We start from the raw sequence: 16,853 nt of genomic DNA, 5'->3' as shown, positions 1-16,853 counted from the left end.
GTAACCTTGTGTTGAGTTTTATCCGGTTTTCTTTTAATTCTCTTTATTTTCATATTGAAGAATATTCAAATTCTACAAACATTTTAAGGTTATATTTTCCATGCAGTCAACATCCTGTTATCTGATGCCCTGTTTATTCCTACTTTAAGTCTGTAATAGTCCATATAATATATTGGAGAGCCTGTCCGTGACTGTTGGAGCAAAAAGTACACGTGAAGCAGGCTAAATTTAGGTAAATTATATCAGAAAGTTTGAAAAAGTAATAGAATTGAGTTATGAGTAACATCTTGTGAAGTAAGGAGCTTGTCTGGTTGGCTTGAAAGCTTCAGGATCAGCACAACATGGAAGAGTCATTCTGGGTGATAAATTTGTCCCTTTAGAAATGGAGTGGGATGGGATGGCACATTGGATGTATGGTGGAAAGGAAAGGTCATTCCTCATTTACAGAGAGTCACCTTCCTTCTGACCTGCTGGGTGAGAGAGAAGGTCGCACTTTTTATTTTGTGGTGTCATTTTGGCCTAAAACTTAGGAGGAGACAAGACTAGGAAGTATTTGGAGGATTAGAGTAGTGACTGAAGAAGTTTTTTTTTTTTTTTTTTTTTTTTTTTTTTTTTTTTTTTTAAATTACAGTGTGGCAATCTAGTTTTTTCATGCCCAGCTGACCTGCTAAGAAGGAACTTAATTTTTTTGAGCTTGACATGGTGGTTTAAAAATATGGTTCCTCTTTATTAAATGTCAGTATATATTTTGCCAAACTAATTATCATTCCAACCATTAAATACAAACTTCCTTGCCAAAGTAAGATAAAATTTTTGTGTAAATGATTTGGATGCTAGAGAACTATCTGAGAGAGAGCAAAAATTGTTTAACTACTGTATAGTGATAAACCTACTAGAGTTGTCCCATTGGGATGGGAATTTTTGCATGCTACTGTAGTGAAAACAGCAGTAAAAGATGATTTGTGTATTGAGAAATTGTGTATTTTAGCTGTCAAGCTCGACTGTTATTTGAGGAGGAGTGGGGGAGATTACCACCTAGTTCTCAGCTAAGAGAAGTCTTCATCCAAAGAAAGACCAACCAACAACAAAAAATAAACTACCCCCCCCAACCTACATACTAAACTTTTTTTTAACAGAGAATGATACAGTATTTTTGTAAATTTTGGTTATGAATAGCTGGCTTGTTTGTCTCTGAGCCTGCTTTAGCAGTTAAGAATAGTTCTTTATCTGTCCCATTAAGACTGTATTATTTTACAGAAAAGTGGGTGGTATCCGATTTTACCCTGATATTGGCCAACTCCCAGCAAATCCTTACTGACATTGGAAGATGTAAGAAATATCAACAAACGTTTTCTTGAACAATTAATTCTATAGTTTTTTAAGTCAGTGTCCTGCCATCCAAAGCTTGATACACTGACAGGGTATCCAGCATTCATTGGTGATGCTTCTTGATATTACAACCCTACTAACACAAAAACCCCCTTTGTTTTCCAGGAACGTTTTTCCTTTAAAGCAGTTGAACTGTCTTGCAAAATTCTCCCTGCTTAATTGTTCTGGCTTGTTAACCTCAGCCTTGGTACAAGCTTTAACTCTGACAGCTGAGGTAGCTGATGGTGATCAGCGAGTCGGTGGTCCCTGGCACCCAGCGGGCCTGTTGGTGTGCTGGGGACCTTTGAGAATGTCTGTGTGGAAGTGGGATGGTCTGGGTAGAGAAGTAATCAAACCTGTTATATCTTTTTGTTGTTTGGTGTGTTAAATTTGCTGGATTTTGTCTCCAACAGCTACGTCCCCTCGAGTTTCCTCAGAGCTCGAGCAGGCCCGGCCTCAGACAAGTGGAGAAGAGGAGCTCCAACTGCAGCTCGCGCTGGCAATGAGCCGGGAAGTGGCGGAGCAGGTCAGTTGCCGTGTAGGTTTTCCAAAGTGTCCATGCTTTGATAGTTGAGACTACAATCCTGTTTGTTTTTGTGTTGGTTTTTTTTTTTCCAATGGCAGCTTGGCTTTGCTCCAGGTGGAATAGGGGGAGAGAAAGGCCATTTTGGAAGATGTTGCTCTTTTTTTTTTTTTTTTTTTTTTAATCTCTTTTTAAAGTAACTTCAGCCTCCAAGCTGTTGAGACTAGTGGAAGATGACAGTCACTTTGCAAGGAGACTTTGTGTGGGAGGATGTTAATCATCACATTACTGAAGATGTTTTCAGTTAGGAAAACTGAAAACATGACTAGTCCTGAAAACCTTCATTAATGGGGCCAGCATAAGAAATGTCAGTGAATTCTGATTACAATGAAATTTTGAATGATCTGTTCATTCAGTAAGATTGTCTGGAACAGAAGGGTGACCTGACACAAAGTACTAGAATATATAAAGAACCTGGTTTAAAATAACTTGGCTCCTAATCTGTCACATGGGTTATGTTACTGTGTTAATTCTTAGGAGCTTCATTCTGAATTTGGAGTAAATGCTGTAATTGTGGATAAAGTTTACTGCATGTTAATATATAACAAAGTTGTTGAATCTCAGCTATGATTGAAAATTCAAGTCAGCTGTGCTGAGTGTCTGTAATATTTTAGAGGCTTCCTGTGACAAGTTTAGCTTACTGCTGTATCTTAAGCATTAGTATCTCTGTGCTTGGAAGGGAAACTATCACCCAGTAAACTTTGTCATTATTGAGCAATAAAGTTAAAAGAAAATAAAAATCAAAGTCTATCAGTTGAAATAGCTTAAAAAATCGCAAGGGAAATACCAACTGGGGAATTAGTCAACTTCTGAAAGACGTGATGCAAGCAAAGATATTTAAAGTAGTTGAATGTACCACAAACATGGTAGTTTACAGATGTTAAAAACATACAAAATATGCTTGGAGTTGGCTAGATTAATTCACTTAGTGTTCTTTGTAACAGTTGCATCAGGTGTGGAGGGAAGCTGACAAAAGCCAGGAAGATTAAAGTTTAAATCACTATGTCCTTCGGTGGTCATTTGAATGCTCAAAACCGTTACAGTAATTTAGAGATGGGATATTTACTTTAAGTTTTGTGGTGTTTCTAGCATTGTAACTGAATTTTGGAAAGAAAGTTTCATTTATAGCTTTCCCATTAGGTATAAAACAACACAAGGGTAAATTTCAGTCAGCAAAATGGATGTTGTTATGATCACACTGTTACGCTGGTGTTACGGGGTCAGGGCGCTCCTGACCTCTGTTTGAGGCAAGAATCACAAGAAATTTTTCTTTTCCCCCCCACTTGTGTTATGTACAAGTTACAGCAAATAATCCTGGCAGTCCCACTGCGCGTGCCTGTGGTGCGCATCACTCCTAGGGTGGTAGGGAGTACTGCCCAGACCTTCCCTGGCAGTGTCCTGCCAAGGGGGCTAGATACCTGGAGGGAGCAAGCAGCACAGTCTAGGCTAATGGTCTATATCAACAGTGTTGATTTCCTTTGCAGGAGGAGCGCCTCAGACGCGGAGATGATCTGAGATTACAGATGGCTCTGGAGGAGAGTCGCAGAGACACAATTAAAATTCCCAAAAAGAAGGAGGTAGTGCCTTCGACTAAGAAATTCCCGGTTATGCTGCCAAAAGCTGAAATACAGTAACACAAAATAGCTTAATACTGAGCTTTTTTTATGCTTTTGGGATTGCTTTGTTGTATAGCTTAAAGCTTCTTCCATGTGGGTTAAATTTCAAACTACTAGTCAATGCAGGTGTGTAAAAGGAAAAAAATTGCTTCTTCACTCTCATGGGTTTGTACTTCAGACTGGTAATGCTCTTGATTAAAGCTCAGATTATTCCTGCCCTCAGCATACCACTTTGTTGGACCTAATGGATGCCCTGCCCTCATCGGCACCGGCCCCACAGAAAACGGAGCCTTGGGGACCTCCTGCTGTTGCAAACCAAACTGATCCCTGGGGAGGATCCACAGTTGCAGCTACTGCCTCTGACCCATGGCAATCATTTGGTAAGAATAAAGTGCCTGAAAGAATGCTTATTTTAAAGTTTTTGCTTTTTAATGTTGAGCTTTTCAAAGTTTCTCAATGTACAATGTCATGCTTGATAACGACAGGGTATTAGTCCGTTTTGATTGTTTCCCTGTACTCTAGAACTAATGTTCCCCTAACTCATTTCCAAGCAGAAACAAATGGAAGTTGCACTCCGTTCCTGCTTTTTAAGCAGCTGGGTTTTTGTGTGTGCATTTTGAATCTTAAGAAAGAGGAGAAGAGTGAAGCTTCTGTTGTCTGTACAGCAAAAACAACTTGTCTCAGACTGGGGGGGATGCTCATGCTTTGACTGCTAGTTGTGTCCAGTGTCGTGGGTTTATACTCTTGCCAGTATTTAATATAGTACTTGGGCAGGGTGCTATGGTTAGGAAGCCATAGATCTGAATTACCATGTCTTTAATTGCTCCTAGTGAAATGGGATGTGTATACTGTCAAAACCAAATGGATTAAATTGTTTAAATGGAGATTTTTGTACTAAAAAAAAATGGAGGTTACCATTTTAAATATTCACTGTGTTTCATAAGCTTTTCATGCTAAATTCATGGAATCTGTTTCTGAAGTGAAAGATCCAGTGCTTCACATCTTAAAGAACAATTAAGCCCACTTTTTTGCGTGTTTGCTTTTGTGTGTGTGTGTTGCTGCCAGCGTAGTGTGCTGTTTTCTAGGTTAGCCAAAGTCTGTCCAAGGAGTTACTCCTTTGCATAAGAAAGTTGATGGTTCCTCACAGTAAATATTGAACTTGCTACATCTGTGGAATTGGAGCTGGATCTACTTTTTGTTGGGTTTGGGTTTTTTTCTTTTTTGACGGACAGGGGATTTCTGTGCAAATGGAAGCTTTTTCATGAAGACTGACAGCTTAGTTCTGTCAGTTTTGCTTCAGGCTGGTGATTCTACAATGTCTGATATAAAGTGCTTCAAAGTCATTTGCATTAGCATTCAGCACACCACCATCCAGATTCCTGATAAAAATTTTGAATTTTAATAATGAAATGCCTCCCCTCACCTCCATGGTGGCATTAAAGGCACCTACATAGCTGCTGGGCCAACTACAGTTCGTTGTTCTAAGTGTAATCTGTTTCTTTTTTGGTGATAAGCTGCAAGCATGAAATCAGAAAAAGTCCAAGTTTTGGGCCCTAAGGCTGTTCAATGTATTTTTCTTTGGTTAAAACCAAACAAAATCCACCCTCCTCAAATCTTGATATATCATCCTCTGACAAGATTTTCCTTGCATCAATTGCAGCTGTAGCATTTCCTCTCAGTGGCTCCCAACTTTATTAACACCGTAGAACAACCCCTTGTTCCACCTTGCTGGTTACTTGGCTCCCAAGGGTAGTCTTGAAGCTGTAAGATTTATGAATTTGACTGCTAATAAAAGAGTGACTCATTAAACTGTATTTCTCAAAACCTGCATGTGCTTTGGCATTTCGGTAGCGATAATGGAAGCTACGGGAATGTATCTTCCCAAGTGCTCTAATTTTGCGCACTCTCTTTATGAAAGAAAAGACATTTTTGAAAGCTTTCGTTTAGGGGAAGTGCTGTCATTAGCGTTTCTTGTGTGGCATTGCTCGTAACTCAGCACTAAGGGTACATAAAGGAAATGTAAGTACCGGTGTGGGAATAATTGGACTTACTTGGAAAATTTTAGCATTTCCTGGTCCGGAGCTGTAGCAAGACCATGCCGCTTGTCGATGAAACAAAGACCAACATTGCAAATTGGAATTTGTGCCACTGTGTGTAGCACTGAATTGGTTTTCAAGAATATTGTGATGCCAAGGGGGTTTGTATGTAGTTTTAAAAAATAAAACAATATTCAGTTGTAACCTGAAACCCACCTGGTGGCTAAAGATAATAGACATGTACCACATGGATAATTCTGTCCTACTCTTGGATTATACAGTTTTTCTTATTTAGCAATTAAACCATGACTGGTTGTGTTTGCATGTACTATCTGACTTGAAGGTAATTGATCACTGTAGAGTTGTACAGCATGCGCATTTAAAGTACTAGGTTCCCATTCCTGCACTGTGATGGCCGGGGAGGGGCAGCAGTGATATCTTCCAACACAAATCTGGCCCACTGCAAATCTGAAATGTGATTTGCTTTGCTGGTCCTTGATAAGCCAAAATACCTTCATTTAATGGTAGAAGGAAGAAGAGGCCACCTATGCTGAAAAGCAATAAAATAGCAGGTTGGGGAGGAAGAAGAAAAAACTGGCAGGAAATTGCATATAGTGAGGCAAGTTTCTAGAAAGCCCTAACCTTGTACACAACCATAAGCAGTTTAGTAATCTGAATTCATAGGAATGAAGAGTTGTCAGCATCTCCCAACAAAAATGAGAATCCTGAACATTCAGGCATTGGGTTTAAAAAAAAAATATATAGGAAGGGGTATCAGTGGACAGCTGAGATCTGTGTCAGGAGGAGTGCTTACAAATGGGAATAAAAAAAGCACAGCTAGCTCAGGGAAGCTGTTTATGTTTTTATAAAGTAACAGTACGGTAAAAAGAGTTTGAAAACTATTCCCTTTGAATCTTACAGATTTCTTTTCTTTGTTGTATATTTCATACCTTTTACATACAGGCTTTTTAGAAACCTTCTTTCTGCTGAGTTCATAAATACACCCTGTGATTTAGGTCACTTTCAGTCAGATACTGTCTGTTGTGGTGGCAATGCCTGTAACAAAAGCAAGTTTATTTTCTTGTTGGAACTGCAGATTTTTTTTATTCAGTTTCAAATGGGAGATTTGTTTTATTCATCTGTCTTGCACAGAATTTACTTGTGCCTTTTCAGTATGTATGACACAGATGCTGAGACTTATCAGTATTCCTAATGTTGAATTGCTGCACCTACTTATGTTTGGTGTTAATAGGCAGTAATGGCTTATAAGAGAGGTTAATCTCCAAGGAAAGTTTTCCAAAGTGAAACTGTACTGACTTGTGTTCCTGCTGGCTCTTTTTGCAGGTGCCAAACCAGCTGCTTCTGTTGACCCTTGGGCAGCACCTGCAGGATCCACAGCTCAGTCTCTGTCCAAAAATGTTGACCCTTGGGCTCCTGCTCAGCCATCTTCTACTGCAGCAAAATCCTCTGTGGATCCTTGGGGACCAGCACCTGCAAACAAACCTCTCTCTACTTCTGGTGAGAAACGGTCTCATCCCATATCCATATTATTTGAGTAATGAAGGTGAAATTTGAATTACTTTCTTGCATTGCTTGGTTAAAAGAAGCTATGTACTGAACAATTCGCAGAACTGGTCTGTAAAATAAATAGGACTTGTAATAGCTAGCAGCGAGAACTTCAAATGTAATTATTCTGACTTGCAGCTCTGAATTCGTGTTGCTTCTTCATGCTCTGTCCCTTCTACATTCTTTTATTGCTATGTGTGGATGCATGCTGAGTGCTTACGACTGCTGCTGCTGTTGGGTTTTTAAATGGGTTTTATCTTTAATTAGACAAGGACTTAATTTCTGGAAATGAATGATACTGTAATTTTACCTTTCATCATGATAAATAGCTATGCAGATGGATGTCTCTGCAGATGTAGGTTGACAGGTTGAGCAGCTCCACACTCTGAGGAGACTTTTAGAGGTGCAAATGAAGGTTTGTTACTTCAGACTGAGGGTGTGAAAGCTATCCCTAAGCCCTTGTGTAGCAAGATGCAGAAGGTGCTGATGTAATTGTCTATTCATGCTCTGTAACTAATGCAACCTTGATGAATCTTAATACCTGGTATTTTCATGTTGGCACCGTGGCTAAATGCATCCTAAATGCATTTTCTGCTAGTCATTCATCTCAGTACATAATAAACAAAGGAATCCAAGTACTGCAAAACATTGTCTAATCAGCTTTTCACTGGGCAAAGGGCAATAACTGGATCATTATGCGAATGATTCTTTAACTATGGTGGGTCTTTGTTCTTCATAAGAACTATTGTTGTTATACACAACCTTCACTCATTCTTTTGGGTTTTGTCTTTTTGCACTCTTTATGGAGCTAAGTCTGTACCTTCATTTGCTTGAAATGTGTTGAAGGTTAAAACTAAATTAGAAAAACATTTCAGCTAATAAAAAAAAAAGCAAACTAAAGCTTTTCAGGAGTGTGATTGCTGTTCATTTAGGTGGGGGTTTTTCTCTTCCATTTTGAGGTAAGGGTGTGTCCACATCTTGAAAATGTTACGTTTTCATTGGTTGCAAACTACGGGCAAGTTCTGCTGCTTTAGCTAACAGGGCCTTACCATCTCTACAAGGCGTAGATAACCTCTTCTATTGCATTCCTCTTCCTTTCCACTTCGGAAGCATAAGTCAAATCATCACTTAAGTTGTAGCAGTGCTACATTTGTCTTTGGAACTGTATTCAGAAGTGTGTTTTACTTGAGGGCTGATTAACACACTTTATAGTTTAGGCCATAAATTTGTTGCTGTTCTCTTCTTCTGCAGCAATATATGCCTGCCTATACGTCTCTCTAGTGCAGACACTCAGTAAAAATCCAGCATGCTAAGGTGTGCCTTAGATTGTGATTTAAAAGCACATAGCTCTGCATTAGTTGGCTAATAACGTAAGAAAGGACAGTTCTCTGACATTATCCTTCTCCCTGGTCCTGGGTAAGAGTAGGAGCACTCAAGCTGATCTGAACTGCTGCCCTAGAACCTGACAGAGTGGCTTCTTGGTAACATGAATGGGTTAGAAATTGCTTTCAGTAGGATCAGGTGTGTGATGCAACCAAAGATCTGTTAATGACAGGGCTGTCTTGTTGTTTTGAACAGGAAGTACATCTTTTGACCTCTTCAGTAATTTGAATGGTACAGTTAAAGATGATTTTTCTGAATTTGACACACTTCGAACTTCCAAAAAGCCAGGTATGAATCAAATTCTTAGCACGTGGAAAGATTGGGTGATAGTCTCAGCAACAAATGTCTCTATTCTTAAAATTTATTAAAAAAAAAAAAAAAAAAAATTTACTTTTACAAAGGAAAAGATTAAAGCTGGTGATAATGCAGCAGTAAAAGCTTGTTAACGTTTTGGCCTGTGCATGACCTTATGGGGAGTGGGCCTTTTGCACTGTAAGCTATAGAATTTCACTCTGTAACCTTTTGCTGCATTGACCCAGAAATTTGTTTGACATCTAAATTCACAGTATGCAGCGTGTTTGGAGCATGGCTCATGCTCAGAGAGTCAAACAGAACAACGATGACTGAATTTCTCAAATGTATAAATTCTAGTGTGTAACAATAGTAGGAAGATGAGAAAATACACTTCTATGAATGCTTTATTTTTTATTTGGTCATTAGTCACTAAAATAAAAACTGTCAGACCTTAATGTGTAAGTGCTTTGATACTATGTACTTTCAGGATGGTTCTGCCTGAAAGAATGGTGACTAATTCAAAGCTGGGCTAGGCTTCTTTAACACAAAAGAGAAAACCTGGGTGGAATCTAACTAGGAGGGGTGCAGTAGTGGTGTAGTGCAAGGGCAGAAGCCAAGGCTTTCAAATATCTTTTCCTTGGAGACTCTTAGTCCCATCTATTGCAGCATAGCTGTGAGAATATTCATCAGGGCAAATAAGATAGCACCTTCAGTAGAGCACTGCAACTCTTAACTTTAGCTTCGTCATACTCCTCTAAAGAACATTTATCTGCTTGCATGCTCTAAGGGTGTAACGTACTGAAACATTTAAATCTGACTAATGCAAACATTAACTTTTAAAACACTTCTGCTGTCAGAGACTTCAGGGTTTCTTTGCTTGACTATGTAGATTAATGAGATAAGTTTTGTTTTTCTCTTTGTGTTGTTTCAGCTGAATCCGGTTCCACTTTGCCATCTCAGCATAGCGGTACCACAAGTCCTGATCTCTTTGATTCCCAGCACTCAAGCATGACATCAGGCAAACAAAGTGCAGCTCGGAAAACCCCTGAGTCTTTTTTGGGCCCCAATGCTGCTTTGGTGAACCTGGATTCACTGGTGTCTAAGCCACCACAGCCTGTTACTTCACTGAATCCATTCTTGGCACCAGGTCTGTTTCTGCACATTCCTTCATTTTACTCTTTTAGCTTTCCCTTCCTATAGGAAAACACTGTATAACTCACTCCTATTTGATTTAACGTCAGCTGGTTTGGGCTTGTTTTTCTTGATTACTTCAGCCAACAGATCATGACTGAGAGCAGGAGGGTGAGGCATCATGGTTTCAAGGTATACTGCTGGACCCTGAAAGCGCAGAGTTTCTACTCTAGCGTCTGCAGCTGATCTGCTGGCTGAGCTTTGTTCAAGCAGTTTCTCTTCCACTTTTCCCCTTGCTCTCTCAAAATGATCTGTGTTAGAAGAAGGCTTTGGATTATTAAAAATGGCTGAGCTGAAGCTGACTGATTGTCAGAACAGGTAAGATGTGAATGTATGCCACCAGTGAATCCCTTGGGAAGGTAATAGGTAGTAAGTTCTTGTGGAAGCAGGTAGGAATTGCCCTTTTGCTTGTGCTGCAGCAGGCACAGTAGCATCTCTGACTGCAACCTGAGGTTTCAGATAGCAAACTCTGTGGTGTAATTTAGTGGGTTGCTGGTTAGGCTGTCTTTAGGCTAGCATGATAAACCAGTTTTGATCAAAACACACTCTCAGTGTATTTTGAAAAAAATAGGCTGTTGCAGTTCTCCTGTAAATTGGCTGCTGTTAGAAGTGAGCCTTTACTTGTAGCAGACTTAGATGGTGACACTAAACACGTGCAAGATGCATGTATTTTTTAAAAGCTATTCATATGCACTGAAATTTCTGTGTGATGCTAGTATGGTGAAATACTTTAAAAATGCTATCTCAGTATTTATTTTCTTCACTCTTCCAATGGAAAAAACATGACAGTTTATTAAACTCCTTGGGTAGGAAAAAAACAGTAATTCTGAACAGCCTTGGCAGTGTTTAGCAAGAGGAAGTCTGCGTATCTGCCATTACCGGTTGCTACAAAAAGTTTATAAGGGGTCACTGGGCCATCCAAATAACGCTATACATATATGGTAAAAGGAATTTGTAGTGTTGGCAGCAGTCCAAAGAACCTCAAACACTGGGAAAGTTATTCTCTGCTTTTTCTAGCACCGCTGTAACTCGGAAACAACTTGTTTACTTTATGAATTCTTGTCAAAACTCAGTGCCAGAAACATGTACAGCTTCTAAATGGAGTCAACTGGATGAGATCTTGAAGCAAATGCGCAAATCTGCAGTAGCCAGATTGCAGTAAAGGAGTACAGAGAGCTTGCAGGCCTCTTCCGTAATGCAAATTTCAAGTAGCATTTAAAAAAAAAAAAAAATTAGTGAACTGGATGTCATGGTTAGGCATGTTCCAGGTAACCAAATTTAGAACTTGACTCTCCAGTGACCGCTATCAGAAGTGGAAACTGTTGGTCAGCAAAGGGGTGTTTTGTGGCATTGATAGGTTCAAGGAAACAAGATTGTACTTGTGCACCAGCACAGCCCCAGTTTGCTGAATGTTATCCAGGCAGGTTTCTCCGCGGGGTATTTTGGGGTTGGGAGCATGTGGGGATGTACCGAAGGTGTGTTCTTCACCAGAAAAGACAATCTCCAAAACTTCATGGAGTGTTTATGGAGGTGTGATGTCTTTCCCTCTCCCCCCTTCTCTCAAAACTAGGCGCTGCTACAGCACCAACTCCAATCAACCCCTTCCAAGTGAATCAGCCTCAGCCACTCACTCTAAATCAGATGAGAGCGAGTCCTGTGATGGGAACCAGCCCTTCTTTCAGTGCTGTGCCACCGATAAGCATGGAGCCAATACCTCTGTCTTCCATGGCCCCAGTGCCTGTGGGAATGGCACCGATACCAGCTATGGGCACTGTGGCTTCTATAACAAGGATGGGCCAGGGGCTGAATGTGAGCATTGCAGGATCAATGACCCAACCTCTTCACAGTACAGGAATCCCGCCGTCAGCATCCCAGTCTACAAATACAACTAACCCTTTTCTCCTATAAAGACCCAATTAAAGGAACTTTCTTTTCATAGTGTTTCCAGGCTGAAGTCTTTACAGCAAAATGAACGTGGCCTGTGTGGACTGAACGGTGTGTAAGAGACTTGGAAGTAGATTTGCAGTTTACAGTTATGATCTTTGAAGAGTTGTCTCTACTTACCAGTTAATCTAAATCTAGTCTTTGCTACAGATGGTACCTTACTTTGGCTTGTTGAGCATTATGTGAAATGTTCAGACTTTTCACCAAAGTTAGATTCTGCCCATTTTGTTACTTTGTTAATCATTTCAATACACTTTCTAGGGAGAACCTGCCATTTTAAACTCCGTTGGCTATTTTGTAGATGTCAGATGATGTGCTGGATCCCGAAATTACTATTTACCTGCATCTGTCACTTCCTATGCCCATATGATAGACCTGAGATTCAGAGTGCTAGTGAATGTTTTGCACATAACTATACACAGTTCTAGACTGTTGGTTCACCCATAGTCCTTACTCTTAGAAGAGAACGATTCGGAGGGCCCAGGTGGCTGGTTTTTATGCATTAAACATTGCAACGCAAAATCGCACGCTTTCGTATCAGAGGTTTGACTGAGAAAGCAAGCTTGTCTCAAAAGGAAAAAAAAAACCACAGACAAAAAACCCAAGAACATTCTCAAGTTGTCAAGTATAACGTGTGCTGTTGTATGCAGTGTTGAATTTGTACACTACTCTCTAAGGACTCCTGAGGAACTCTCTGTGAGTGGCATGCTGCACTCGTGCTGAGTGAGTGTCCTGCTCTGTGCTTGTCCAGTACCAGCTTCGTTTGGAAGTTATCATACGTATTTTGTTTTTATTTGACTTACAATGTGAGTTGAAAGAAAAAAGAAACACAGTGGGACAACTTTGAATTAAATTTCACCGGGGCAAGCTTTAAAACTAATTCAGGCTTAACCTTGCTATATGCAGTTACTCTTGTATACTTTTGCACATATTTTGTTTAGTACAGTTTCATATTTGAGTTTGCAGAGTTACCTAATAGTCCTTTTTTTGCTAATTTTTATAATGTGGTTCTTATTTAACTGTCTGGTTTTGATAGATTTATCAAGTCTGGCTGAAAAATTAAGATATTGGCAAATGTCATTTTTATGGTTTTAATGCCCTCTTATTTATGGTTTTAGCTCTTTGTTTCTGTAAAGAGAGTTTAAAAGGGAAGATTAACACTAAAATATTTACTTTTAAATGAAGTATTCATAATGCAAATCAAAACAAGATCTCGTGACTAATTATTTTTAGATGAATTGAATTTGAGCATAACATGATTTAAGACTACATTAAAAAGAAAAAACACTAAAGTCGCCTTTCCCTTGATTTGTTCCCGCTTTCCGATTACCAAAATGGACAGATGTTTAGCCTTTACAAAGATCAGAAGAGAGGCTGTTTTTTCTTGTAATACTTCTTGAGATGTTAAAAATTCTAATGTACAAGCACGACTCATTAATTTTATTGACTAATTTTTCTTAATGAAAGGTGCACACCATATTAATAACCAGTTCCATTTACAACTATTAATTGTAAGCTGAACTGTGCATTTTAACTTGCATGTCTGGACTCATCGGCACTAAACCACGCTCAGGTTTCAGCCAGCGTTTCTGGTGGAAACCTGGCCTTCTCAAAGATGGCAACGTTTCTGAGCTCTGCTTTCACAAGCAACGCCAGCGTCCGCAGAGCATGTGGAAAGGGATGTCCCAGTGCTTGCTACTGCCTTGAGGGCATCTCTGAATGAACTGATGCATCTTGGTGGCCTTTCCCTAATTAGAAGGAGGGGAAAAAAAACCAAAAAAACAAAGAAGCTGAAAGAAATTGCCAGAGTTGTGCGTTCTGGTGTAATGATGCTGTGTGGGACTGTGCCAGTCTCGGGTCGTGTGCCACAGGAAGGAGGGACTGGCTAATGTAGAAGGGACTGGGTTATATCTTTTGGTGGGTAGGGGAGGCTGAAAGACTATCAAATCTAGGGTACAATCACAGATTTTAGCTGTGTAGGTCAGTGTAGCTCTATTAGTATATGGAATGCTAAATGTGTGGATGTTTCTATGCAGATTGTTCTATCCTCTTGAATACTATCGGATTTGCAAGTAGGATTCAGAATATTCATCTGCTCTTGTTTTTATATAGGAGGAAAGTTACTGTCCACACCCAGTATGTCTTTAAAAAAACAAAACAAAAAACCATTCATGTTGCCTTTCAGAATAAGGAAAAATACTTTACTTTTTTGTTGTTGTTGAAGTTATTGAAACGTGTAGACCAGGAAGGGTGTGATTCTTGCAGATGGGGGGGGGAAGTGCTTTCCAATTGATCTGTGGCAAGATTTATCTGTCATTATTTTTCCAATTTAATTTTATCAACAGTGGAATTGAGGTCACTTGATGTTTTTCCCGTAGTCTGTCACCTGAGTGCATTTGCAACAGTTAGATGGGGCATTGTCTATTCAGCCAAAAAGTTCTAACCGCATCCTCTCGTTAAACACTAGGTAACTGTTTTTGGAGGCAAGATGGGGTTGATAGTAAGTATTTAAAACAATGAAGTCATCTGCAGTTCAGAGTCACGATCTGTCACCATGAATTGATAAAAATGTGCTGTTTGTCTGGTAGGGAGCCCTAGCTTAATGAAACTGCTGAATGGCAAATTGTTGCTTTTACCAAGCCACTTCTGTAAGAGCTGTATTACTTTTACATTATATATATATATATATATACATACATACATACATATATCGCACAATAAGCCATGACAAGGCACTCTGAAGAGCGATCAGCCCAGACTGTGGTGCTGTAAAGCATTAGGCTAAGGACAAACCGTGCCGAGATTCCCAGCCTGACGTGGGGGTTGTGGCAGGAGCCGAGTTCAAGACGGTAAGCAGCTGATTTGGTGAATCTGCTTGGTTCCTGGGGTGGAGACGTGCCCGTGTCTCAAGTATCACGCAGGCGTGGGGTGCTGTAGCAGTGACGCTGAACGGTGGTTGCTGTCCTAGCCAGGTGAAGCTTCAGTTGTGTCCAGAATGGTAAATCTCTTTTTGCGATAATTTAACTGCTCTCCAGAATAATTCTTCCTCCCTCCTTGCCCTCCCACTTCTTTTTGCATGGAGGACGTGTGCATATCCGATCACATCTGCTCTGGCGTATTTCTCCAAATGCATTTCCCTCTTCCCCTTCTTTTCTCACTTGCAAATATTAAAAGTGCTTTTGATTTTTAAAATGTTAGTATCCCAAAATAGCCTTACTGGTCAAATTGACCAAAGATAAAGTGTTAAATATTTTGTAAAAAAAAAAATAAAAAAAATCTTGGCATAATTTTAAACCCAAAATAAGCTCAGTTATTTATTCAGTTTTATACTATATAGAAACTAAACTACATGGAGGGGACAGGGAAGGAAAACCATGGTGGGTTGTGGTGTTTACAGTCTTTTTGAAGTCCCGTAGCTAAGACAACTATTGTTATCCATCTTCCCTTTTGCTGTTACGGTTTCTAATGTGTACTGTATGTATTAATATTGCACAAATTGTGGAGAAATATATGGTTTATTTTTCACAGCGGAATCTCACAAGACTCGCTTCCTTTACAAGTGTTACAATTTAAATATTTACCAAACTGTTTTCATAATACTGGGAGCCGGCTGCTTTTTATGAATTTGTGCTGACTATTGACATTATTTACTGTATAAATAATTTATCATTTGTACTATTGTATCATAATGTCTGTATCTTTGTGTCATTTTTCCCAAGCGATGTCACAAATGTGATATTTAATAATGCCATCAGAACAGTGGAAAGACAAGGGGTTTGTAGGTGACTGGTCAGAATTAAAATTGTATTGCTTATATTCCAGCTGTGTTGCTTTTTCAAGACTCTGCGTAGTGTTTATAATCCCATTCAAAAAACTGTCACTGCCATGCTTGATTTAGTTTTCGAGAAAGTTGATGGATTGGTTGAGATGATCTAAGGTTTGTGCTAAAAGTCCTAGGTGCTAGGAGGAATCTAACCGTTATTGAGAGTAATGCTTCTTGTACATTGTCAATGTGATTTCTTCGATGCATTCATCACTTTCCTGGGGCAGGCCTGCTCTTACTATGAGAAAGGAGGGTTTCTATAGATCACTTAAATCGGAATCAGTTGAGACCTTACTAACTCAATAAAAATGAAGACTTGTTGTGTTGCAGGTGACTGAATTGCTTCTTTAAACCACGTTACCCTTTAAACAGCACTTCTGGAGGGATGATCAAGTACTGTCTTGGTGGAGGCTTCTGTATTTATGTCAAGACAAGTCTGGGGAAGGTGTGACTTTTAAAGTCACCACTCATGGAATAAGGGTTGGGGAACTGTGACAAAACTGACTTTGGGGGGTCGTCGCTTCCCATTTTTGCAGTGGTTCAGTCTTGCCCTTCCCTCAGCCTTGGCTCTGTCCCATCGATCAAGTGGCCTTGCAGATGGGGTGGCAGCGAGCCGGCCTCCAGCTGGGAAGCGATTTCAGCTTCTAATTCTGGATGGTTTAAATTGAAGGGTACTTCATTAGCAGGCTATTTCAAGAGCTACCTCTCCAGAGCCCCTCCAGGTTTCCTGCAGTTATGCTTTGCTGCCAATCAGACTGATCACTAATCAAATACTTAATTTCTTAATGCTGAAACTGCAGTGGTGCTAGAGACCCGACTATCAGAAAGGCAACCAGGGGAAAAAAAGTATCTGTTCTGGTTTCAGATCTGTGGTACAGAGCTGGCTGAGAGTGTTGTGCAAACCCACTGCCCCGGTCACGCTCCGGTTTCCCTGCAGAGTGAGGCCACCTTCGGTCAGGTCTTTGATTCATGTTGCTCCTGTGTTTGGGCCGGTAAGGAAAACAGAAAAACCTCCTTTGCCAGGGCTGGCAGCCCAGGTACCTGTTGCT

General features: G+C 39.9%; 1 protein-coding gene across 7 annotated transcripts in view; it reads left to right on the top strand.

Annotated features, from left to right (window-relative positions):
• Positions 1 to 16,133, top strand: part of EPN2 (epsin 2) — a 47,337-nt gene extending 31,204 nt beyond the window's left edge. For 4 of the 7 annotated variants that reach the window (XM_030001709.1, XM_030001712.1, XM_030001711.1 and 1 more), the window contains 7 exons: positions 1,782 to 1,894; positions 3,436 to 3,528; positions 3,791 to 3,947; positions 6,948 to 7,121; positions 8,748 to 8,840; positions 9,778 to 9,993; positions 11,608 to 16,133. In XM_030001709.1, the coding sequence (XP_029857569.1) occupies positions 1,782 to 1,894; positions 3,436 to 3,528; positions 3,791 to 3,947; positions 6,948 to 7,121; positions 8,748 to 8,840; positions 9,778 to 9,993; positions 11,608 to 11,945 (1,184 nt within the window). In that variant the 3' untranslated portion in view covers positions 11,946 to 16,133. Of the gene's footprint in view, positions 1 to 1,781; positions 1,895 to 3,435; positions 3,529 to 3,790; positions 3,948 to 6,947; positions 7,122 to 8,747; positions 8,841 to 9,777; positions 9,994 to 10,120; positions 10,356 to 11,607 lie in introns of all 7 variants that reach the window. The other 3 variants (XM_041120123.1, XM_030001716.1, XM_030001715.1) reach the window with 3 other exon arrangements.
• The last annotated feature ends 720 nt before the right edge of the window (positions 16,134 to 16,853 follow it).

Source organism: Aquila chrysaetos, chromosome 25 (assembly GCF_900496995.4).
Source record: "Aquila chrysaetos chrysaetos chromosome 25, bAquChr1.4, whole genome shotgun sequence".
In the NCBI taxonomy this organism is placed as follows: Eukaryota; Metazoa; Chordata; class Aves; order Accipitriformes; family Accipitridae; genus Aquila; species Aquila chrysaetos.
Note: the sequence above shows the minus strand (reverse complement) of the source record. Positions and strands in the feature narration are given on the sequence as shown.